Source organism: Oncorhynchus mykiss, chromosome 6 (assembly GCF_013265735.2).
Source record: "Oncorhynchus mykiss isolate Arlee chromosome 6, USDA_OmykA_1.1, whole genome shotgun sequence".
Taxonomy (NCBI): Eukaryota; Metazoa; Chordata; class Actinopteri; order Salmoniformes; family Salmonidae; genus Oncorhynchus; species Oncorhynchus mykiss.
This window is the reverse complement of record NC_048570.1, coordinates 91,358,688-91,382,247: the sequence shown is the minus strand read 5'-3', so window position 1 is coordinate 91,382,247 and position 23,560 is coordinate 91,358,688. Positions and strand designations below refer to the sequence as shown.

Sequence of the window (23,560 nt, the reverse complement as noted above, 5' to 3'; positions counted from 1 at the left end):
TGATGTATTCATGAAGCCATGGTCTAATGTAAAACCCACAGCCATGAACACAGAGACAGTGATTGAACAAATGTTGCTGAGATTTATTACAATGTAATAAAAACGGATGTTTGAGCCTTCTGACTCTCCCAACAGGACCGGCATGTAGCCTGCCTATGCTGTTACAGCCCCACAGGCCATAACACAATAAAATGTCTACTCTCAAACAATGAGAAATTATATAGATCTATGGATAGAGGTCAGCAGGGGTAAACTGGGACCAGAAATCAGCTCCGGCATTTCCAACATAGGGCCAACCCCCCCCCCCCCATTATTATCCAGAACATTTTCCTTGTGACCCAAAAAATAAAGTTAGACTGGCCCAATAGGCAAAAGATGCCAGATGGCCAGTCTGCCCATGGAGGTCAATGCCCTAGAGGTGTCTGTCTGTAACATGTCACTGCCGTGGTCATAATTAGAAGAATAGAATATCCTACTACTTCCTTACTTTATATTCTTCGCAACGCCATTGGCTGTTGGGGATTTCACGTCTACATGCGTCCAAAGGTCGTGGAGAGTTGTGGACTGGAGGTGTTGCAATAACCTGTTACTTTCTTAAATAGCACGGCCTAGAAGGAGACACCTTTTATTGACAATCACAAAGAAGTAGACCTTAACTTTCAATATGTACGTGTTATTATATACCATATTGGCAGGATTGGCTATACTGCCACTCTTCCTTTATCTCAGAAATCCTTATTTTACGCAGGACCTGCGCTACACAGTAACTTGCGTCTTACTCTGGTTACGAATTAACAGAATCAAGAGGAGCAAACCGTTCTACAGCATGCTGGACTGTTTTCTCGATAAGGTCAAAAAACACCCCAACAAACAGTTTATTGTATTCGAGAAGAGTTCGTATACATACCGGGATGTTGACAAGCAGAGCAACAAGTTGGCCCGGGCGCTCTCACAGCACGCCAGCGTGAAGGAAGGGGACACTGTCGCCCTCTTCATGGGTAACCAGCCCATGTATGTGTTTATCTGGCTGGCCCTGGCTAAACTTGGATGTAGAGCCGCTCTGCTCAACTACAACATCAGGTCCAAGTCCTTATTGCACTGTTTCACCTGCTGTGGAACCAACGTGCTCCTGGCTGCTTCAGGTAAGTCCAGCCCACTTACCTTTGTGTTGCCGTTTACAATATCATTGTTAATACATCTATTTAAAAAAAATAATTAATAATAACTAGTGTAGAGACATATGGTGTCTAGATCGGCAGGTAGTCTAGTGGTTGGGCCAGTAACTGATATGTAGGCTAGTGGTTAGAGCGTTGGGCCAGTAACTGAAAGGTAGCCTAGTGGTTAGAGCGTTGGGCCAGTAACTGAAAGGTAGCCTAGTGGTTAGAGCGTTGGGCCAGTAACCGATATGTAGCCTAGTGGTTAGAGCGTTGGGCCAGTAACTGATATGTAGGCTAGTGGTTAGAGCGTTGGGCCAGTAACCGATATGTAGCCTAGTGGTTAGAGCGTTGGGCCAGTAACAGATAGGTAGCCTAGTGGTTAGAGCGTTGGGCCAGTAACCGATATGTAGCCTAGGGGTTAGAGCGTTGGGCCAGTAAACGAAAGGTAGCCTAGTGGTTAGAGCGTTGGGCCATTAACCGATATGTAGCCTAGTGGTTAGAGCGTTGGGCCAGTAACCGATATGTAGCCTAGTGGTTAGAGAGTTGGGCCAGTAACCGAAAGGTTGCTAGATCGAATTCCCGAACTTACAAGGTACAAATCTGTAGTTCTGCTCCTGAGCAAGGCAGTTAACCCACTGTTCCCTGGACGCTGAAAACGTGGATGTTGATTATATCAGCTCCCACACCTCTCTGATTCAGAGGGGTTGGGTTAAATGCGGAAGGTCCAATGCATTCAGTTGTACAACTGACTAGGTATCCTCCTTTCCCTCTATGCAGCAAGTGGGAGGCAGTGCTAGTAGTGCACAGGCCAAAATTAATAGGATTCTGTCTCATGCTTGCTCTGTCTGTGTCCCTCACTCTCTCCTCCCCCAGAGTTGCGTGGAGCGGTAGAGGAGGTTCTCCCCACCCTGAGGGAGCAGAGTGTAAGTGTGTTTGTGCTGGGTGAGGAGGAGGAGGAGAAGTGTGTGACGGAGGGAGTGAATACTCTGAGCAGCAGCAGGATACAGCAGGCCTCAGATCAACCTCTGGACCCACAGCTCAGGTCAAAGGTCACCTTAAAGAGCCCTGCCCTCTACATCTATACGTCAGGAACTACAGGTAAACTGGGCCAAACCAAGCTGGACTGGACTGGCTTGGTTATGCATCCAGCATAGTTGCAGGAAGTCTGCTAGAAAGAACGATGTGAAAATATAATGTCCAGACCAGTACAGTATGACTCTGGTCAGCCCTGTAGTGTGAATTAGACAGAATACTACTGATGTTTATGGCAGACAGGTAAATATTTTTAGATTACACAACTCTGATTGGTCAAAAATATAAGGTACCATTTGAGATTTTCATCAGCCTTGATTCTCTTTCCTCCCCTTCCTGTTGTCTCGTCCTCAGGTCTGCCGAAGGCTGCGGTGATCACACATGAGAAGCTGTACATGGCCTCCTCTATGCAGGCCATCTCAGGTGTGGCCTCTGATGATGTCATCTACATCTACCTGCCTCTCTACCACTCTGCCGGCTTCATAATGGGTTTGACTGGAGCCATAGAGAGAGGTACACTACGGTACTGTATGGCACAGTTGGTGAGAGTGTTGTTCTGGCAGCCGCCAGGTCGTGGGTTCAATTCCTGCATGGATTACATGCACCTCATAGTAGATAATCCTTTTGTCAGTCAGTGAGTTAGTTAGATAATAATTTAGTCAGTCAGTGAGTTAGTTAGTTAGATAATAATTTAGTCAGTCAGTGAGTTAGTTTGTTAGATAATAATTTTGTCAGTCAGTGAGTTAGTTAGTTAGATAATAATTTAGTCAGTCAGTCAGTTAGTTAGTTAGTTATTTAGTTAGTTAGTTAGTCAGTTAGTTAGTAAGGTAATAATTTAGTCAGTCAGTGAGTTAGTTAGTTAGATAATAATTTAGTCAGTCAGTGAGTTAGTTAGTTAGATAGATAATAATTTAGTCAGTCAGTGAGTTAGTCAGTCAGTGAGTTAGTTAGTTAGATAATCATTTAGTCAGTCAGTGAGTTAGTTAGTTAGATAATAATTTAGTCAGTCAGTCAGTTAGTTAGTTAGTTAGTTAGTTAGTTAGTCAGTTAGTTAGTAAGGTAGTAATTTAGTCAGTCAGTGAGTTAGTTAGTTAGATAATAATTTAGTCAGTCAGTGAGTTAGTTAGATAATAATTTAGTCAGTCAGTGAGTTAGTCAGTCAGTTAGTTAGTTAGTTAGTTAGTTAGTTAGTTAGTTAGCTAGTTAGATAATCCTTTTGTCAGTCAGTCAGTTAGTTAGTAAGGTAATAATTTAGTCAGTCAGTGAGTTAGTTTGTTAGGTAATCATTTAGTCAGTCAGTGAGTTAGTTAGTTAGTTAATCATTTTGTCAGTCAGTCAGTCAGTTAGTTTGTTAGGTAATCATTTAGTCAGTCAGTGAGTTAGTTAGTTAGATAATAATTTAGTCAGTCAGTCAGTGAGTTAGTTTGTTAGGTAGTCATTTAGCCAGTCAGTGAGTTAGTTAGGTAATCATTTAGTCACTCAGTAAGTTAGTTTGTTAGGTAATTATTTAGTCAGGCAGTTAGTTTGTTAGTTAGGTAATCATTTAGTCAGTCAGTGAGTTAGTTATTTAGGTGATTATTTTGTCAGTCAGTTAGTTAGTTAGCTAGCTAGCTAGTTAGTTAGTTTGGTAATCATTTAGTCAGTCAGTTAGTTAGTAAGGTAATCATTTAGTCAGTCAGTGAGTTAGTTAGTTAGGTAATCATTTATTCAGTCAGTCAGTTAGTTAGTAAGGTAATCATTTAGTCAGTCAGTGAGTTAGTTTGTTAGGTAATCATTTAGTCAGTCAGTCAGCCAGTTAGTTTGTTAGGTAATCATTTAGTCAGTCAGTGAGTTAGTTAGGTAATCATTTTGTCAGTCAGTGAGTTAGTTAGGTAATCATTTAGTCAGTCAGTGAGTCAGCTAGTTAGTTAGGTAATCATTTAGTCAGGCAGTGAGTTAGTTAGTTAGTTAGTTAGGTAATCATTTAGTCAGTCAGTGAGTTAGTTAGTACGGTAATAATTTTGTCAGTCAGTGAGTTAGTTTGTTAGGTAATCATTTAGTCAGTCAGTGAGTTAGTTAGTTAGGTAATAATTTAGTCAGTCAGTGAGTAAGTTTGTTAGGTAATCATTTTGTCAGTCAGTTAGTGAGTTAGTTTGTTAGGTAATCATTTAGTCAGTCAGTGAGTTAGTTAGTTAGGTAATCATTTAGTCAGTCAGTAAGTTAGTTTGTTAGGTAATCATTTAGTCAGTCAGTTAGTTTGTTAGGTAATCGTTTAGTCAGTCAGTCAGTTAGTTAGTTTGTTAGGTAATCATTTTGTCAGTCAGTGAGTTAGTTAGGTAATCATTTAGTCAGGCAGTGAGTTAGTTTGTTAGGTAATCATTTAGTCAGTTAGTGAGTTTGTTTGTTAGGTAATCATTAGTCAGTCAGTGAGTTAGTTTGTTAGTTAATCATTTAGCCAGTCAGTGAGTTAGTTAGTTAGGGAATCATTTAGTCAGTCAGTTAGTTAGTTTGTTAGGTAATACTTTTGTCAGTCAGTTAGTTAGTTTGTTAGTTAGTTAGGTAATCATTTAGTCAGTCAGTTAGTTAGTTAATAATTTAGTCAGTTAGTGAGTTAGTTAGGTAATCATTTAGTCAGTCAGTTAGTTAGTTAGTTAGGTAATCATTTAGTCAGTCAGTTAGTTAGGTAATCATTTAGTCAGTCAGTCAGTTAGTGAGTTAGTTTGTTTGTCCATGAGGTTGTGAGCTCTGTTGAATGTTGGTGCTTTATCTTCTCCTCTCAGGCAGCACCGTTGTCCTGAGGCGTAAATTCTCTGCCTCTAACTTCTGGGATGACTGCAGGAAACACAAGGTGACAGTGATCCAGTACATAGGAGAGATCATGAGGTACCTCTGTAACTCACCCAAGGTACTGGAACACTCCTGTTACTTTCATCATTCAGACCATTAAAGACCAAAAAGAAATGGGCTGATAGTATTACATCATTAAGCAATGTAAACCAAATGCCTGTACATGCTATCCCCTCTCTTCTTCTCTCCTCACCTCTCCCTACCTCTTCTCTCCTCCCTTCTCCCCTCCCCTTGTTTCTTCACCTCTCCTCTTCTCTCCTCAGAAAGATAATGACAGGCATCACAAGGTACGTCTGGCCCTGGGTAACGGGCTTAGAGCAGACACCTGGTCAGAGTTCCTGCAGCGTTTTGGTGACATCCGTGTCTGTGAATGTTACGGAGCCACAGAGGGACACGTCGGCTTCATCAACTACATTGGGAAAGTCGGAGCGATTGGCAAAGAGCACTTCTTTCATAAAGTGAGACTACTGTCTGGGACAATAATGGCTGTTGTGTTCTAAATACCAGCCTATTCACTTTCTAGTGCACTACTTTAAACCAGGGTCCTTAGGGCTCTGGTCAAATGTAGTGCACTATATAGGGAACAGGGGTGCCGTTGGGATGCAGACACTGAGCTTCTGAGAAAGACTACCTTGTTTCTATTCCTAAACAGTCTATGTGAGATGTATTACATCAGTGTGATGAAGTGTGTCAGGACACTGTTTTGTATGGAAACTCAAATAGAAGTAGAACATCTTTGTTTTCTGGTGGCACTATACTACAGTGCCTTGCGAAAGTATTCGGCCCCCTTGAACTTTGCGACCTTTTGCCACATTTCAGGCTTCAAACATAAAGATATAAAACTGTATTTTTTTGTGAAGAATCAACAACAAGTGGGACACAATCATGAAGTGGAACGACATTTATTGGATATTTCAAACTTTTTTAACAAATCAAAAACTGAAAAATTGGGCGTGCAAAATTATTCAGCCCCTTTACTTTCAGTGCAGCAAACTCTCCAGAAGTTCAGTGAGGATCTCTGAATGATCCAATGTTGACCTAAATGACTAATGATGATAAATACAATCCACCTGTGTGGAATCAAGTCTCCGTATAAATGCACCTGCACTGTGATAGTCTCAGAGGTCCGTTAAAAGCGCAGAGAGCATCATGAAGAACAAGGAACACACCAGGCAGGTCCGAGATACTGTTGTGAAGAAGTTTAAAGCCGGATTTGGATACAAAAATATTTCCCAAGCTTTAAACATCCCAAGGAGCACTGTGCAAGCGATAATATTGAAATGGAAGGAGTATCAGACCACTGCAAATCTACCAAGACCTGGCCGTCCCTCTAAACTTTCAGCTCATACAAGGAGAAGACTGATCAGAGATGCAGCCAAGAGGCCCATGATCACTCTGGATGAACTGCAGAGATCTACAGCTGAGGTGGGAGACTCTGTCCATAGGACAACAATCAGTCGTATATTGCACAAATCTGGCCTTTATGGAAGAGTGGCAAGAAGAAAGCCATTTCTTAAAGATATCCATAAAAAGTGTCATTTAAAGTTTGCCACAAGCCACCTGGGAGACACACCAAACATGTGGAAGAAGGTGCTCTGGTCAGATGAAACCAAAATTGAACTTTTTGGCAACAATGCAATACGTTATGTTTGGCGTAAAAGCAACACAGCTCATCACCCTGAACACACCATCCCCACTGTCAAACATGGTGGTGGCAGCATTATGGTTTGGGCCTGCTTTTCTTCAGCAGGGACAGGGAAGATGGTTAAAATTGATGGGAAGATGGATGGAGCCAAATACAGGACCATTCTGGAAGAAAACCTGATGGAGTCTGCAAAAGACCTGAGACTGGGACGGAGATTTGTCTTCCAACAAGACAATGATCCAAAACATAAAGCAAAATCTACAATGGAATGGTTCAAAAATAAACATATCCAGGTGTTAGAATGTCCAAGTCAAAGTCCAGACCTGAATCCAATCGAGAATCTGTGGAAAGAACTGAAAACTGCTGTTCACAAATGCTCTCCATCCAACCTCACTGAGCTCGAGCTGTTTTGCAAGGAGGAATGGGAAAACATTTCAGTCTCTCGATGTGCAAAACTGATAGAGACATACCCCAAGCGACTTACAGCTGTAATCGCAGCAAAAGGTGGCGCTACAAAGTATTAACTTAAGGGGGCTGAATAATTTTGCACGCCCAATTTTTCAGTTTTTGATTTGTTAAAAAAGTTTGAAATATCCAATAAATGTCGTTCCACTTCATGATTGTGTCCCACTTGTTGTGGATTCTTCACAAAAAAATACAGTTTTATATCTTTGTTTGAAGCCTGAAACGTGGCAAAAGGTCGCAAAGTTCAAGGGGGCCGAATACTTTCGCAAGGCACTGTATCTTCATTGTTAATAGATACTCGTATTATATAGCTATTGTAATGCAACAAAATAGGAAAAACGCCAAGGCTGAATACTTTTGAAAGATTCCTTTTTGTTACATAGATACAGTATATTTGTTACGGTTTTCTTCCGTCGAAGGAGAGGAGGACCAAAATGCAGCGTGGTTATTTCGATACATCTTTAATCAAAGATAAACACGAACAATACAAACAATAAACGTAACGTGAAAACCTAAACAGCCTTATCTGGTGCAAACAAACACTGAGACATGAACAATCACCCACGAAACACTCAAAGAATATGGCTGCCATATGGCTGCCTAAATATGGTTCCCAATCAGAGACAACGATAAACACCTGCCTCTGATTGAGAACCACTTCAGGCAACCATAGACTTTTCTAGACAACCATTATAGCCTGGTTCCTCGAGGTTTCTTCCTAGATTCTGGCCTTTCTTGGGAGTTTTTCCTAGCCACTGTGCTTCTAGTCTTGCATTGCTTGCTGTTTGGGGTTTTAGGCTGGGTTTCTGTACAGCACTTTGTGACATCAGCTGATGTAATAAGGGCTTAATAAATACATTTGATTGATTGATTGATATGGTGTATCATTGTCTTCTCTTGTTATGTGTGTTGTTGTCTGTCTGTCTGTCTGTCTGTCTGTCTGTCTGTCTGTCTGTCTGTCTGTTCTATGTGTGTTCGCAGGCAAACTTCTCCTACGTTCTGATTCAGTATGACACAGAGAGAGAGGAACCTGTCAAAGACTCTAGAGGTTTCTGTATCAAAGTCCCTAAAGGTGAGAACCCACAAACACACACATAAACACACACATAAACACACACATAAACACACATAAACACACACAAACACACACCTCATTACTTGTTGTTTTGGTCCTCAGGAGAAACTGGATTGCTGGTTGCCAAGATTACGGCGCAGGCTCCGTTTAGTGGCTATGCTAATAACCAGGAGCAGACAGACAGGAAGAAGCTGAGAGATGTGTTTGTTAAGGGAGATCTGTACTTCAACAGTGGAGACCTGCTGAGGATCGACCACGAGGGCTTTGTTTACTTCATGGACCGCATCGGAGACACCTTCAGGTCAGAAACGCTTTAGCTGTTTTTACTTTAGTAGTTATCAACTAAAGGTTTAATAATGAGCTGGGTTAAAGTTATTTATGGTGGCAGGCAACCCAGTGGGTAGAGCGTTGGACACTTAACCGAAAGGTTTCAAGATCGAATCCCTGAGCTGACAAGGTAAAAAATCTGTCGTTCTGCCCCTGAATAAGGCAGTTAACCCACTGGCTGTCATTGAAAATAAGAATTAGTTCTTAACTGACTTGACTAGTTAAAAAAATACAATGTCCTGTTCTGTGAATCACCTGCAGGTTGAGATATGAGCTGGGTTTAATACTATAGATGTAATGTTACTGTCCTGTCCTGTGAATCACCTGCAGGTTGAGTTATGAGCTGGGTTTAATACTATAGATGTAATGTTATTGTCCTGTCCTGTGAATCACCTGCAGGTTGAGTTATGAGCTGGGTTTAATACTATAGATGTAATGTTATTGTCCTGTCCTGTTAATCACCTGCAGGTTGAGATATGAGCTGGGTTTAATACTATAGATGTAATGTTATTGTCCTGTCCTGTGAATCACCTGCAGGTTGAGATATGAGCTGGGTTTAATACTATAGATGTAATGTTACTGTCCTGTCCTGTGAATCACCTGCAGGTTGAGTTATGCGCTGGGTTTAATACTATAGATGTAATGGTCCTGTCCTGTCCTGTGAATCACCTGCAGGTTGAGTTATGAGCTGGGTTTAATACTATAGATGTAATGTTATTGTCCTGTGAATCACCTGCAGGTTGAGATATGAGCCGGGTTTAATACTATAGATGTAATGTTATTGTCCTGTGAATCACCTGCAGGTTGAGATATGAGCTGGGTTTAATACTATAGATGTAATGTTATTGTCCTGTCCTGTGAATCACCTGCAGGTTGAGATATGAGCTGGGTTTAATACTATAGATGTAATGTTATTGTCCTGTCCTGTGAATCACCTGCAGGTTGAGTTATGAGCTGGGTTTAATACTATAGATGTAATGGTCCTGTCCTGTCCTGTGAATCACCTGCAGGTTGAGTTATGAGCTGGGTTTAATACTATAGATGTAATGTTATTGTCCTGTGAATCACCTGCAGGTTGAGATATGAGCTGGGTTTAATACTATAGATGTAATGTTACTGTCCTGTCCTGTGAATCACCTGCAGGTTGAGTTATGAGCTGGGTTTAATACTATAGATGTAATGTTATTGTCCTTTGAATCACCTGCAGGTTGAGATATGAGCTGGGTTTAATACTATAGATGTAATGTTATTGTCCTGTCCTGTGAATCACCTGCAGGTTGAGTTATGAGCTGGGTTTAATACTATAGATGTAATGTTATTGTCCTGTCCTGTGAATCACCTGCAGGTTGAGATATGAGCTGGGTTTAATACTATAGATGTAATGTTATTGTCCTTTGAATCACCTGCAGGTTGAGTTATGAGCTGGGTTTAATACTATAGATGTAATGTTATTGTCCTGTCCTGTGAATCACCTGCAGGTTGAGATATGAGCTGGGTTTAATACTATAGATGTAATGGTCCTGTCCTGTCCTGTGAATCACCTGCAGGTTGAGATATGAGCTGGGTTTCTCTAGGTTTCTTACTTCTTGGAAGGGTTTGCAGTCTGCTTCTGCTTGCTCTTTGGGTTCTATGCCAGGTTACTGTCTGAATTAATTTGATATGAGTCAACATCCAGGTGGAAAGGAGAGAACGTGGCCACCACGGAGGTGACTGAGCACCTGATCATGGTGGAATGTATCGAAGAAGCCAACGTCTACGGTGTTAAGGTTCCAGGTGATTTGACTTTTGATTTTAGTCATTTAACAGACTTTCTTATCCAGAGGTAGCTAGGTTAATTTAACAGACGCTCTTATCCAGAGGTAGCTAGGTTCATTTAACAGACACTCTTATCCAGAGGTAGCTAGGTTCATTTACCAGACTCTCTTATCTAGAGGTAGCTAGGTTCATTTACCAGACTCTCTTATCCAGAGGTAGCTAGGTTCATTTACCAGACTCTCTTATCCAGAGGTAGCTAGGTTCATTTAGGTTTATTCATAGAATGTTTTATATACACTACGCACAGTTGACATAGTATATATAGCTACATATAACAATACACAACTACACACCTACAACACTCACAGTCACATCATTGTGTAGTTGTTATCCCAGTGTGTTCTTCTTCATGTTGGCTGTGAATGACCAGGACATTAAAGGGGGAGAATTCAAAATCAATAGTAATTTCTGAAAATGTATCGAAGTCAGCTGTCTCTCTTGGTGATCCTGCTTTGTGACGTCCCCCACAGGACACGAGGGGAGGGTTGGAATGGCAGCGATCAAACTGAAAGGTGACATGGAGTTTGACAGTAAAGCCACGCTGGAGCACGTCAAGACCTCCCTGCCCAGCTACGCTCGACCACGCTTCATACGCATACAGGTGATCCCTGGGAAATAATGTCCTAATTACAATCATCGTCATGACACCTTTTATTTGCACTCAAAGCCACCGTCTGGGACATGTTGATTCCCTGATCCCAGGTTGTACCTTTTTTTTAAAGATTTTCTCAAAACGCTTAATATTCATTAAACATATATTTTAATGTAATTTATTTTATTTTAAATATCCCAGAATTCCCTGGCTGTGACTGGAACATTCAAGCATATGAAGGTGAAGCTAGTCGAAGAGGGATTCAACCCATCCATGATGCAGGATCGATTATACTACCTGGAGGACAGTAAGGGATACATCCCCATGACACAGGAGATGTTCCACTCTATTTCTGATGGAAAGATACACTTATGATTGATTTCATTTTTTTAACAGATTTTCTAACTGTTAATCTCTTATTTTAAAATTAACTGTCAAATTATTCATCTGATGTACATTTTATGACTATAGAAAAACAACGTGAAAATTGAAAACTGTATGGAACATTTGTAAATAAATAAATATAGATTGATTTTGTAATAAATACAAAAAACACATTGTATATCTGAGATGTGTGGCTGTGTCACTTATTTTTTAAAATATCTGGTAAAGGAAAGTTCTCTAGTGTCTGAGTTACTTGCTCTGAAAAACAAGAACCTAACAGGCTACATGGTAATACATTATATGGCTGTGCAGACTCCTGTCTCTATTGGTAATACACTATATGACTGTTCAAATGAGAATTTTAATTAGAAAATCATTATTGTTCACCAAATGTAGCGATGAGACAAGATAGTAGCAACTAACAATTGGATACCACAAAATGGGGGAGAAAAAGGGGGTAAAATCCCCCCCCCCCCCGCAATTATTTTTTGTTTTTAAATCTTCAAGCATACAAGTATTTTACGCCATTTAAAAGATAAAATTCTAGTTAATCCAGCCACAGTGTCTGTTTTCAAAAAGGATTTACAGCGAAAGCACCACAAACGATTATGTTAGGTCACCACCAACTCACAGATTAACACAGCCATTTTTCCAGCCAAAGAGAGGAGTCACAAAAAGCACAAATAGAGATCAAATTAATCCTCTTTGGGATAGGGGGCAGCATTTTCACTTTGGATGAATTGCGTGCCCAAACTGAACTGCCTCCTACTCTGTCCCAGATGGTAATATATACATATTATTATTACTATTGGATAGAAAACACTCTGAAGTTTCTAAAACTGTTTGAATTATGTCTGTGAGTATAACAGAACTCATATGGCAGACAAAAACCGGAGAATAAATCCAAACAGGAAGTGAGAAATCGATTTTCAAAACAGTGCCAATTGAAATCCATGTTAGTTATGGATGTGCATGCACTTCCTAGGGCTTCCACAAGATGTCACCGTCTTTAGATTCTGGTTTTAGGATTCTACTATAAAGGAGGGGCTCATAGGAGCTCTTTTACTGAGTGGTCTGCAGAAAGCCTCAGTCTCATTACACTCGTTCCAATGCTTTTCTTCAGACAATGAAATTCTCCGGTTGGAACCTAATTGATGATTAATGTTTAAAACTGTGGTGTCTTAACACTTAGTACTTATTTATGTAATAAGAAAGACTCTGAATACAAGCAATTGAACTGGAGCTTCACATTTACTCAAACGAGTTAGTACCAGAATAACATAGAACAACACTGCGCATGACCAAGGGTACTCCATCCTTAAAGGGGACATCAGTAATTAACAGAACATAACATTCCTTCTCTTATACAATCAGAGTTACTTTTACCAAATTTGAACTTGAACAGTTTGTTTTTGTTTGTTTGTTTATAAGTCTGTTTGGTGGCCTTCGTTCTGGGTAGCGCCTCGGATTGTCTAGAGGCTCCTGAACATCCTCAGTGTGTGCTTGTTCCATTATAGCTTTTGCTATAGCAGCACCTTCATCAACACGTTCCCTTCTTTCAGCCTGGGGTCTCTTTACTGCCCCACCGTCCTCTACAGTTCCCTGTGTGTCACTCTCAGGATCTCTCTGTGCCTGTTCTCTCTCGATTGTTGTGCTGTTTTCCGTGGAATGCATTTGGTTAATGTGACGCCGCCACATTATGTCTGGGCTCACTTGAACCTGGTAAGTTCTGGGTCCCGTTTGTCCATTTCCCTCCTCTTCTGGAGTCTCGCACCATCACTTCCTGTCCTGTTTGGAGATGGCGCTCCCGGCCACCGGAGAGCATCTTGGCTTGTTTGTTCAGCACTTCATTACGCCTGTTTGGCTTCATGATGTCCAGCTGTGTGCGGAGAGGCCTCCCGAACATCAGTGCGGCTGGGCTTTCATTTGTCGTGGCATGTGGGGTGTTTCGGTAGGAGGCCAGGAACTTGGCCAGTTTTGTTTGCAAAGTCCCTTCGTCTCGTTTTGCTGCACTGAGTCCTTGCTTTAGGGTTTGCACAAAGTGTTCTGCCAGCCCATTGGTGGCAGGGTGGTACGGAGCTGAGGTTGAGTGTTTGATTCCATTTACTGACATGAATCTTGTAAACTCGTCACTTACAAAAGCTTGCGCGTTGTCACTTACCAGCTGCAGCGGCAAACCGAAGCGTGCAAACGTTGTTCTGAGACACTCTATCGTCTGAGCTGAGGTGGAGGAGTCAGTGCAAAACACCTCTGGCCATTCGGAATGGGCATCAACTATAACCAGAAACATGTGATTTTCAAAGGGACCAGCGTAGTCCACATGAATTCTCTGCCATGGCTCTGCGGGCCATTCCCATGGGTGGACTGGGACAGGAGCAGGCATGTGAAGGGTTTCCAAACATCCACTACAGTTCTTTGCCATATTTTCTATCTGTTGGTCCAGACCTGGCCACCAGAAGTGGCTCCTTGCGAGCAGCTTCATTTTGACAATTCCAACATGACCTTCATGTAGTTGCTGCAAGACTAGATGTTGGCCTCTCATTCCCCACATCAAACATCCTTGGTACGTTGTAATTTCGTTTCTCCGCTGGAAATACGGAGTCAGCTCCTTTCTGCCAGTAGCTGGCCATCCTGACATGGTGTAAGTGTACACTTTTGACAAGGTCACATCTTTCCTTGTCTCCTGTTTGATAACTGTGCTTGTGACCGGTAGGGCCTCGAGCTGAGCGGTATGGAACATGTCCACTGCATCCACCCTCCTTTGTCTTTCTCTTGTACACGGCAGTCTGGATAATCCATCTGCATTTGTGTGGAGGGACGACGGCTTAAACTCAATGTCATACATATGACTGGCAAGGAACAGGGCATATCGCTGTAACCTGGCTGCTGTCATTGCCGGAACGCCTTTCTTTGGACTGAAAATGGAAAGCAACGGCTGGTGATCTGTAACCAGTGTGAAACGCTTGCCATATAGGTATGCGTGGAATTTCTTGCCACCCCACACTAGTGCCAGTGCTTCTTTGTCGATTTGTGAGTAGTTTTTCTCTGCAACATTCAATGTTCGTGACGCAAATGCAACTGGCCTCTCTGACCCATCTTTCAGTGTGTGTGAAAGGACTGCCCCTAATCCACAAGGGGACGCATCACAAGCCAACTTCACTGGCATTTCAGGGTCGTAATGCATCAGGACCTGTTCAGATGTTATGAGCCGTTTTGCCTCCAGAAATGCATTTTCACACTGCTCTGTCCACCGCCATGTCCTATTCTTTTCCAGGAGCTGATTTAGAGGCTGGAGTACTGCTGAAAGGTTTGGGAGGAATCTTCTGTAGTAATTGTTCAGTCCTGTGAAATATTTTGTGGTCGTGGTGCCTGTACCACTGCCTCGATTTTGTCCTGTGTTTTGTGCAATCCATTGCAGTCAATCTCATGTCCACAGAAGACAATCTTGTCTTTGAAGAACTCACACTTCTGTAAGTTCGCCTGTAGACCATACTCTTTCAGTCTTTTCAGGACCACTTCCAGGTTAGCCAGGTGCTCTTTGTCGGTGCGTCCTGTTATGATCATGTCATCCAGGATACACTGGGTTCCTGGGATTCCTTGCAAAATCTGGTCAATAGTTCGTTGCCAAATGGCTGGGGCTGATGCAATGCCAAAAACCAGGTGGTTATACCTGTATAGACCTTTGTGTGTGTTTATTGTCAGGTACTGTTTGGAACTCTCTTCAACCGGTAGCTGCAGGTAAGCCTTTCAGATCGATTTTACTGAAGTGTTTCCCACCAGCTAGTGCAGCAAAGATGTCGTCCAGACGTGGTAGGGGGTATTGGTCCACATGCAACATTGAATTCACAGTTACCTTGAAGTCCCCACACATTCTAACAGACCCGTCTTTCTTCACAATAGGAACTATGGGTGTGGCCCATTCGCTTCTGTCCACTTTCGTCAGGATCCCTGTATCAGTTTTCCTGTTGTGACTGAATTTTGCTTTGCATGCTCTTTGAATGTGCCCCCTTCTACTGCATTTGTGACAAATTTCGTCTTTGAAACGGCAGTCCTCTGCTCTGTGACCATCTCTGTCACACCTGTTGCATTTTTCGGCCACACGGGGGCGCTGTCGACTGCGTGAACTTGTGCAGGGAAATTTGTGACAGGTCAGTACTTCTTTTACTTTGCAACTCAAATGCATCTTTAGTCGCGATTTCCATAGCCACAGCAATTTCAACAGCCTTTGCAAATGTGAGCTCTGATTCTGTGAGCAAACGTTTTTGAATGTGTTCATGTTTCAGTCCACAAACAAATCTATCCCTTAATGTGTCATTTAGGTTCTCTCCCAACTGGCAATGTTCAGACAGTTTCTTCAACTCTGCTACATATGTACTAACACCCTCCCCCTCATTCTGATCTCTCTTGTGGAAACAAAAACGTTCCGCGATGAGGAGTGGTTTAGGTGATAGGTGATTTTGCAATATCTCCACAATCTCTGTGAATGTTTTATTTGAGGGCTTCAGAGGCGCAGTCAGATCTCTTAGCAAACTGTGTTTTTGGGCCAATTAAACTCAACAACGCTGGTACTCTTTTGTTATCAGCAATGTTGTTTGCAATGACTGTTCCAGTCGTTCAATGTAAGTTGGCCAGTTTTCTTGCGTGTCATCAAACACATCTATTTTCCCGATGCTAGCCATTCTCTTTACCTCTGGCTCCACGGGTCTTTGATCTGCCGCCTCGTTCTCGTCAGCTCTCCCCTCGTCTTCACTGCTTGCTAGCTGTTGTGCTACAGGGTCAAAATCTTCCTCTCTTCCTACGAACTCCATCTGTATTCGTGATGCACACTGCAGGTAATCATCCTCGTCGCCATTGTAGTGTCTTAACACTTAGTACTTATTTATGTAATAAGAAAGACTCTGAATACAAGCAATTGAACTGGAGCTTCACATTTACTCAAACCAGTTAGTACCAGAATAACATAGAACAACACTGCGCATGACCAAGGGTGCTCCATCCTTAAAGGGGACATCAGTAATTAACAGAACATAACAAAAACATCCTAAATATGGATTGCATGCATCATTTGACTTGTTTCTACGACCTGTAACGGAACTTTTTGAGTCTTTGTCTGGAGGAATTGCTAGTGCCTCATGAAGATGGATTACTGGGCTGAACATGCTAACAACAAGTGGCTAAATGGGCTTTATGGAACTTTATGGAACAAATCAGTCATTTATTGTCGAACTGGGATTCCTGGGAGTGCCTTCTGATGAAGATATTCAAAGGTAAGTGAATATTTATAGTGTTTTTTGTAGCTTCTGTTGACGCCAAAATGGCGGAAATTTCTTAGGCTATTTTGGGTTCTGAGTGCCGTTCTCAGATTATTCTTTTTCCATAAAGTTTTTTTGAAATCTGACACAGTGGTTGTATAGAGGATAAGTTTAATTCCGTGAATAACACTTGCATCTTTTATCAATGTTTATTGTGAGTATTTCTGCAAAATCACTGGATGTTTTGGAAGCAAAACATTACTGCACGTAACGCGCCAATGTAAACTGAGATTTCGATATATATATATATATATATATATATATATATATATGCACATTATCAAACAAAACACACAATACATGTACGTATAACATGATGTCCTATGAGTGTCATCTGATGAAGATAATCAAAGGTTAGTGATTCATTTTATCTATATTTCTGCTTTTTGTAACTCCTATCGTTGGCTGAAAAAATGGCTGTGTGTGTTTGTGACTTGGCTCTCACCTAACATAATATGTTGTGCTTTCGCTCTGAATCATTTTTGAAATCGGACACCATGGGTTGAATAAACAAGATGTTTATCTTTCAATTGCTGTATTGGACTTGTTAATGTGTGAAAGTTACATATTTAAAAAAATATATATTTTTGAATTTTGCGCACTGCCTTTTCAGTGGAATGTTGTGGGTGTTCCGCTAGCGGAACCCCTGGGCGAGAAAGGTTCATCACTAACCTTTGATCTTCATCAGATGACACTCATATGACTTCATGTTACACAATACATGTATGTTTTGTTCGATAAAGTGCATATTTATGTAACGCTCGTCTGAAGAAGAGGACCAAAGCGCAGCGTGGTACGTGTTCATGATAATTTATTCCAACTGAACACTGAAACAAAATAACGAAGTAGAACAAAACGAAACAGTTCTGTCTGGTGCAGAAACACAAAACAGAAAACAACTACCCACAAACCCAGATGGGGAAAAGGCTACCTAAGTATGATTCTCAATCAGAGACAACGATAGACAGCTGCCTCTGATTGAGAACCACACCCGGCCAAACACAAAGAAATAGAAAACATAGAAATAAAGAAACTAGAATGCCCACCCTAGTCACACCCTGGCCTAGCCAAAATAGAGAATAAAAGTCTCTATTGCCAGGGCGTGACAATTTATATAAAAAAATCTCATTTTACATTGGCGCGTTACGTTCAGTAGTTCTAAAACATGCGGTGATTGTGCAGAGAGCCACATCTATTTACAGAAATACTCATCATAAATGTTGATGAAAATACAAGTGTTACACATGGAATTAGAGATATACTTCTCCTTAATGCAACCGCTGTGTCAGATTTCATTTTTTTTAACGGAAAAAGCAAACCATGCAATAATCTGTGTACAGCGTTCAGACAACAAAGCAGCCAAAAAGATATCCGCCATATTGTTTAGTCAACATTAGTCAGAAATAGCATTATAAATATTCACTTACCTTTGATGATCTTCATCAGAATGCACTCCCAGAAATCCCAGTTCCACGATAAATGTTTGATTTGTTCGATAATGTCCATCATCATGTCCAAATAGCTTCTTTTGTTAGCGCGTTTGTTAAACAAATCCAACGCGCATTCAGTTCCAGCCGAACGTCGGACGGAAAGTTCAAAAAGTTATATTACAGCTCGTAAAAACGTGTCAAACTAAGTATAGAATCAATCTTTAGGATGTTTTTATCATAAATGTTCAATAATGTTCCAACTGGAGAATTCCTATGTCTGTAGAAAAGCAATGGAACGAGAGAGAACTCTCTCGTGACCGCACCTCAGAGCCTGTGGCACTCTGCCAGACACCTGGCTCAATCAGCTCTCATTCGCCCCCTCTTCACAGTAGAAGCCTGAAACAACGTTCTAAACACTGGTGACATCTAGTGGAAGCCTTAGGAAGTGCAATATGACCCCATTTACACTGTATATTGGAATGGCAAAGAGTTGAAAACTACAAACCTTAGATTTCCCACTTCCTGGTTGGATTATTCTCAGGTTTTCGCCTGCCATATGAGTTCTGTTATACTCACAGACATCATTCAAACAGTTTTAGAAACTTCAGAGTGTTTTCTATCCAATACTACTAATAATATGCATATATTAGCATCTGGGACAGAGTAGCAGGCAGTTTACTCTGGGCACCTTATTCATCCAAGCTACTCAATACTGCCCACCTGTCAACAAGAAGTTAAAGTAGATTCAACATTTTTTTGCTTTTGTTTCAACCTACGTGTTGAAAAACGCTATGTGGGAGCATATCGGGGTGCGTGGACTCTTTTTGTGGTTATGAGATCAGGGGGTTATCTGGATCAAAAATGAACTTAAGTGCTGGACGTGACCGGGAGCGCTATCAGCCCTTCGGCTTGGCTGCATTTTGGAGACAATTTTAGAGGCCCCCATCTTGGTGATGTTGTTACGGTTTTTCCTGAGTGGAAGTAGAGGCGGACCAAAATGCAGCGTGGTTTCTATTCATGGTTTTTTAATGAAGAAAACTATACCTGAATAAACTAACAAAACAATAACCGTGCGAAAACCTAAACAGCCTATCTGGTGACAACAAACACAAAGACAGGAACAATCACTCACGAAACACTCAAAGAATATGGCTGCCTAAATATGGTTCCCAATCAGAGACAACTGCCTCTGATTGAGAACCACTCCAGACAGCCATAGACTTACCTAGAAAACCCCACTAAGCCACAATCCCACATACAAAACCCATGTCACACCCTGGCCTGACCAAATTAATAAAGAAAACACAAAATACTAGGACCAGGGCGTGACAGATGAAGAGAAATATTTGCATTTTGAAGGCAATTTCTGAACCACAGTAACTACTCTCATTACTGCCAGAAAACTGCAATTCCTGTCCAGCCTGTATTAGTCAGTAATGACTGTTATCTGGTATCCAGTCCAGCCTGTTTTAGTCAGTAATAACTGTTATCTGGTATCCAGTCCAGCCTGTTTCAGTCAGTAATAACTGTTATCTGGTATCCAGTCCAGCCTGTTTTAGTCAGTAATAACTGTTATCTGGTTTCCAGTCCAGCATGTTTTAGTCAGTAATAACTGTTACCTGGTATCCAGTCCAGCCTGTTTTAGTCAGTAATAACTGTTATCTGGTATCCAGTCCAGCCTGTTTCAGTCAGTAATAACTGTTATCTGGTATCCAGTCCAGCCTGTTTTAGTCAGTAATAACTGTTATCTGGTATCCAGTCCAGCCTGTTTTAGTCAGTAATAACTGTTATCTGGTATCCAGTCCAGCCTGTTTTAGTCAGTAATAACTGTTATCTGGTATCCAGTCCAGCCTGTTTTAGTCAGTAATAACTGTTATCTGGTATCCAGTCCAGCCTGTTTGAGTCAGTCATAACTGTTATCTGGTATCCAGTCCAGCCTGTTTTAGTCAGTAATAACTGTTATCTGGTATCCAGTCCAGCCTGTTTCAGTCAGTAATAACTGTTATCTGGTATCCAGTCCAGCCTGTTTTAGTCAGTAATAACTGTTATCTGGTATCCAGTCCAGCCTGTTTTAGTGAGTAATAACTGTTATCTGGTATCCAGTCCAGCCTGTTTTAGTCAGTAATAACTGTTATCTGGTATCCAGTCCAGCCTGTTTTAGTCAGTAATAACTGTTATCTGGTATCCAGTCCAGCCTGTTTGAGTCAGTCATAACTGTTATCTGGTATCCAGTCCAGCCTGTTTTAGTCAGTAATAACTGTTATCTGGTATCCAGTCCAGCCTGTTTCAGTCAGTAATAACTGTTATCTGGTATCCAGTCCAGCCTGTTTTAGTCAGTAATAACTGTTATCTGGTTTCCAGTCCAGCCTGTTTCATTCAGTAATAACTGTTATCTGGTATCCAGTCCAGCCTGTTTTAGTCAGTAATAACTGTTATCTGGTATCCAGTCCAGCCTGTTTCAGTCAGTAATAACTGTTATCTGGTATCCAGTCCAGCCTGTTTCAGTCAGTAATAACTGTTATCTGGTATCCAGTCCAGCCTGTTTCAGTCAGTAATAACTGTTATCTGGTATCCAGTCCAGCCTGTTTTAGTCAGTAATAACTGTTGTCTGGTATCCAGTCCAGCCTGTTTTAGTCAGTAATAACTTATCTGGTATCCAGTCCAGCCTGTTTTAGTCAGTAATGACTGTTATCTGGTATCCAGTCCAGCCTGTTTTAGTCAGTAATAACTGTTATCTGGTATCCAGTCCAGCCTGTTTTAGTCAGTAATGACATCTTGTTTCCAGTCAGGACTGTTTTTGTCAGTAATAACTGGTACCTGGTATCCAGTCCAGTCTGTTTTCGTCAGTAATAACTGTTATCTGGTGTCCAGTCCAGCCTGTTTTAGTCAGTAATGACTGTTATCTTGTTTCCAGTCCAGACTGTTTTAGTCAGTAATAACTGTTATCTGGTATCCAGTCCAGCCTGTTTTAGTCAGTAATAACTGTTATCTGGTATCCAGTCCAGCCTGTTTCAGTCAGTAATAACTGTTATCTGGTATCCAGTCCAGCCTGTTTCAGTCAGTAATAACTGTTATCTGGTATCCAGTCCAGCCTGTTTCAGTCAGTAATAACTGTTATCTGGTATCCAGTCCAGCCTGTTTTAGTCAGTAATAACTGTTGTCTGGTATCCAGTCCAGCCTGTTTTAGTCAGTAATAACTTATCTGGTATCCAGTCCAGCCTGTTTTAGTCAGTAATGACTGTTATCTGGTATCCAGTCCAGCCTGTTTTAGTTAGTAATAACTGTTATCTGGTATCCAGTCCAGCCTGTTTTAGTCAGTAATGACATCTTGTTTCCAGTCAGGACTGTTTTTGTCAGTAATAACTGGTACCTGGTATCCAGTCCAGTCTGTTTTAGTCAGTAATAACTGTTATCTGGTATCCAGTCCAGCCTGTTTTAGTGAGTAATAACTGTTACCTGGTATCCAGTCCAGTCTGTTTTAGTCAGTAATAACTGTTATCTGGTGTCCAGTCCAGCCTGTTTTAGTCAGTAATGACTGTTATCTTGTTTCCAGTCCAGACTGTTTTAGTCAGTAATGACTGTTATCTGGTGTCCAGTCCAGCCTGTTTTAGTCAGTAATGACTGTTATCTGGTTTCCAGTCCAGCCTGTTTCAGTCAGTAATAACTGTTATCTGGTTTCCAGACAGTTCTAAGAGCATCCCAATATTACACCCCATTTCCTATAGTGAACTACTTTTGACTAGAGCCCTATGAACCCTTGTGAAAAGGAGTTCACTATCATATAGGGAATAGGGTGCCATTTGGGGGAAAGCTACCTCTGCAGTCCTTGACTGGGGACCTCATTCCTCCAAATCAAAGTTTATTTGTCACATGCGCTAAATACAACAGGTCACAGTGAAATGCTACTTACAGGCTCTAACCAAGTGCGAAAAAAAGGTGTGTATAGTTAAGTAAAAAAATAAAACAACAGTAAAAAGACATTTGAAAATAAGAGTAGCAAGGCTATTTACAGACACCGGTTAGTCAGGCTTATTGCGGTGGAATGTACATGTAGGTATGGTTAAAGTGACTATGCATATATGATGAACAGAGAGTAGCAGCAGCTTAAAAGAGGGGTTGGGGGGGTGGCACACAATGCAGATAGTCCGGGTAACCATTTGGTTACCTGTTCAGGAGTCTTATGGCTTGGGGGTAAAAACGGTTGAGAACCCTTTTTGTCCTAGACTTGGCACTCCGGTACCGCTTGCCATGCGGTAGTAGAGAGAACAGTCTATGACTGGGGTGGCTGGGGTCGTTACAATTTTACGGCCTTCCTCTGGCACCTTCTGGTGTAGAGGTCCTGGATGGGCCGTACGCACTACTGGGCAGTACACACTACTGGGCCGTACGCACTACCCTCTGAAGTGCCTTGCGGTTGGAGGCCGAGCAATTGCCGTACCAGGCAGTGATGCAACCGGTCAGGATGCTCTCGATGCAGCTGTAGAACATTTTGAGGATCTCAGCACCCATGCCAAATCTTTTTAGTTTCCTGAGGGGGAATAGACTTTGTCGTGCCCTCTTCACGACTGTCTTGGTGTGTTTGGATTATTCTAGTTTGTTGTTGATGTGGACACCAAGGAACTTGAAGCTCTCAACCTGCTCCACTACAGCCCCGTCGATGAGAATGGGGGCGTGCTCGGTGCTCCTTTTCCTGTAGTCCACAATCATCTCCTTAGTCTTGGTTACGTTGAGGGATAGGTTGCTATTCTGGCACCACCCGGGCCAGGTCTCTGACCTCCTCCCTATAGGCTGTCTCGTCGTTGTCGGTGATCAGGCCTACCACTGTTGTGTCGTCTGCAAACTTAATGATGGTGTTGGAGTCGTGCCTGGCCATGCAGTCGTGGGTGAATAGGGAGTACAGGAGGGGACTGAGCACGCACCCCTGGGGAGCTCCAGTGTTGAGGATCAGCGTGGCAGATGTGTTGCTACCTACCCTCACCACCTGGGGTTGGCCTGTTAGGAAGTCCAGGATTCAGTTGTAGAGGGAGGTGTTTATTCACAGGTTCCTTAGCTTAGTGATTAGCTTTGAGGGTACTATGGTGTTGAACGCTGAGCTGTAGTCAATGAATAGCATTCTCACATAGATGTTCCTTTTGTCCAGGTGGGAAAGGGCAGTGTGGAGTGCAATAGAGATTGCATCAAAAGTGGATCTGTTTGGGCGGTATGCAAATTGGAGTGGGTCTAGGGTTTCTGGGATAATGGTGTTGATGTGAGCCATTACCAGCCTTTCATGGCTATGGACGTGAGTGCTACGGGTCTGTAGTCATTTAGGCAGGTTGCCTTTGTGTTCTTGGGCACAGGGACTATGGTGGTCTGCTTGAAGCATGTTTGGTATTACAGACTCAATCAGGGACATGTTGAAAATGTCAGTGAAGACACCTGCCAGTTGGTCAGCACATGCCCGGAGCACACGTCCTGGTAATCCGTCTGGCCCCGCAGCCTTGTGTATGTTGACCTGTTT

The 23,560-nt window shown here is 41.9% G+C and overlaps 1 protein-coding gene across 1 annotated transcript; it reads left to right on the top strand.

The window, feature by feature from the left end:
• Positions 1-533: 533 nt before the first annotated feature.
• On the top strand, positions 534-11,314 carry LOC110519163 (very long-chain acyl-CoA synthetase). Its single transcript, XM_036981515.1, has 10 exons — positions 534-1,142; positions 2,031-2,255; positions 2,544-2,702; positions 4,949-5,073; positions 5,279-5,473; positions 8,107-8,197; positions 8,303-8,501; positions 10,203-10,300; positions 10,813-10,943; positions 11,136-11,314. The coding sequence occupies exons 1-10, from the start codon at positions 665-667 to the stop codon at positions 11,307-11,309; spliced, it is 1,875 nt and encodes a 624-aa protein (XP_036837410.1). The 5' UTR covers positions 534-664; the 3' UTR covers positions 11,310-11,314.
• The last annotated feature ends 12,246 nt before the right edge of the window (positions 11,315-23,560 follow it).